The 1558-nt window shown below is 34.7% G+C and overlaps 2 protein-coding genes across 2 annotated transcripts in view; both read left to right on the top strand.

Annotated features, from left to right (window-relative positions):
• The window catches only part of LOC111407489 (serine/threonine-protein kinase TOUSLED-like), a 3111-nt gene extending 2345 nt beyond the window's left edge, over positions 1 to 766 (top strand). Inside the window, exons 8-9 of the mRNA XM_023036997.1 lie at positions 431 to 537; positions 667 to 766. Of these exons, the coding sequence (XP_022892765.1) occupies positions 431 to 537; positions 667 to 766 (207 nt within the window). The remainder of the gene's footprint in view (positions 1 to 430; positions 538 to 666) is intronic.
• A 408-nt stretch (positions 767 to 1174) lies between these two features.
• LOC111407482 (putative zinc finger protein CONSTANS-LIKE 11) overlaps positions 1175 to 1558 on the top strand; it is a 2697-nt gene continuing 2313 nt past the window's right edge. Inside the window, exon 1 of the mRNA XM_023036984.1 lies at positions 1175 to 1196. Within this exon, the coding sequence (XP_022892752.1) occupies positions 1175 to 1196 (22 nt within the window). The remainder of the gene's footprint in view (positions 1197 to 1558) is intronic.

The following is a 1558-nucleotide window of genomic DNA, read 5'->3' as shown; positions in this document are numbered from 1 at the left end:
GTATTGGACTTTGTTTTTGGGAAAGAATAGTAGATGTCAGCATTGGAGTGTCTAGCTTTGTCATGTGGCTTCCATGCAGTTGTTCTTATTCTGCATTTCCTTCTCCAATTTCAGGCATTTTTTTGGTTAATGCATTGAACTATTTGTTAGTTTTTGTAACCTAATATGATTAGAGGTGATTTTCTGTATTTTATGTGCAATACGGCTTTACGATTCTACCCTGGGAAGCAATGCCTCTTTACTTTTTGGGATATAATCCATTTTCCGGTTAGTATGTACTATCCCTCTTGGTCGCTATATCAATGGTAGTAGTCTCATTTTCTGAAATTACTTCTTGAAAGAAAAGAGAAGGGCATCTCATTATCTGAGGTCAAAGTTAAAATTGGAAATCTCATTTTAAGTAGAATTAACCCCTGCATAAGAATCCTAGTTACTAGCAGGAAAGGAAAAGGAGAAGAAGAATTCGTTTAATCAAAAGCAGCAGAATCCTCCTGATGGCTTTTTTGATGACTGTTCTGTGCGTGAGAATTTAAACAAGTCTAAATATTAAAAATTTATTGAGTGTTGTTCACAGAAATAGTAACGTTGCATTCTGGACTTTGTATTATAAAGCTGCTTCTTTTCTACACACTCTCCTGTTCATCGTAGTTTCTGCCATAATCTCAGGTATCTGCCTCCAGAATGCTTTGAGATAAACAAGACACCTCTGATATCCTCAAATGTCGGTTACACTGTACTTTTCATATGTGGGAGCATGCTTGACTAAGCTTATAAAAAGTGAAAGTTACTTTTTGTTTCCAAACAGGTTTGCATATGTTTTCATTTTTCTGTTAAGAGTTAAGTCATATTACACCAGTAACTCTTAGGTATTATTAAATTAACTTAAACATTAACAATACTTATTTACTTATAAGTAAACTTTTCAAGCTTAGCCAAGCACGCTTAATTATGTGCAAGCTCGAAGAAATAAATGGCCTAACACAGCAACGCCTGTCCTAAGTTTCCCTAGCTTTAGACAAACGTATGGTTTTTCTTGGTGTAGGCTATTTTACGGTGGCATACTACTTGTCAAAGTTTTAGGAGTTGTATTCAATTGAGACTTTTAGCGCTTGTTTGGTAGCACTTCTCGCCAAAATTTTTAGCAATTTTCTGACCATTGGACGATGAACCAAAGATGCGGCCTCAATTGATGACCCGTGGAAGCAGCTACAATTTTTGATAAAAAGGAAGTTGTCATAACTTTTACAGACCGATTTAACAATAATGCCCCCTAGCCCAAAAATTTTAAGAAGTACTAAAGGTCAATTTTGGTAATTCAAATATTAAAATACATTTGAACTTCAATTTGTTTAACAATTGCGTCGGCTGGATTGATTTTGAAATTGCGGCTGCTTCCTCAACACACATTGCAATGGTAGGAAAAGTAATAAAAATCTACTCGTAATCTCCTCCAGACAAGCGCTTAATGACTTTTTGGAATTTAAAAAGTTTAGGGGTATTTAGTGTAGACTTTTTGAGACTCTTTAAAAGAATTGATTTATTCAATTGAGACTTTTAT

The sequence above is a fragment of the Olea europaea genome, chromosome 1 (assembly GCF_002742605.1).
Source record: "Olea europaea var. sylvestris chromosome 1, O_europaea_v1, whole genome shotgun sequence".
Taxonomy (NCBI): domain Eukaryota; kingdom Viridiplantae; phylum Streptophyta; class Magnoliopsida; order Lamiales; family Oleaceae; genus Olea; species Olea europaea.
This window is presented reverse-complemented; position numbering and strand designations above follow the sequence as displayed.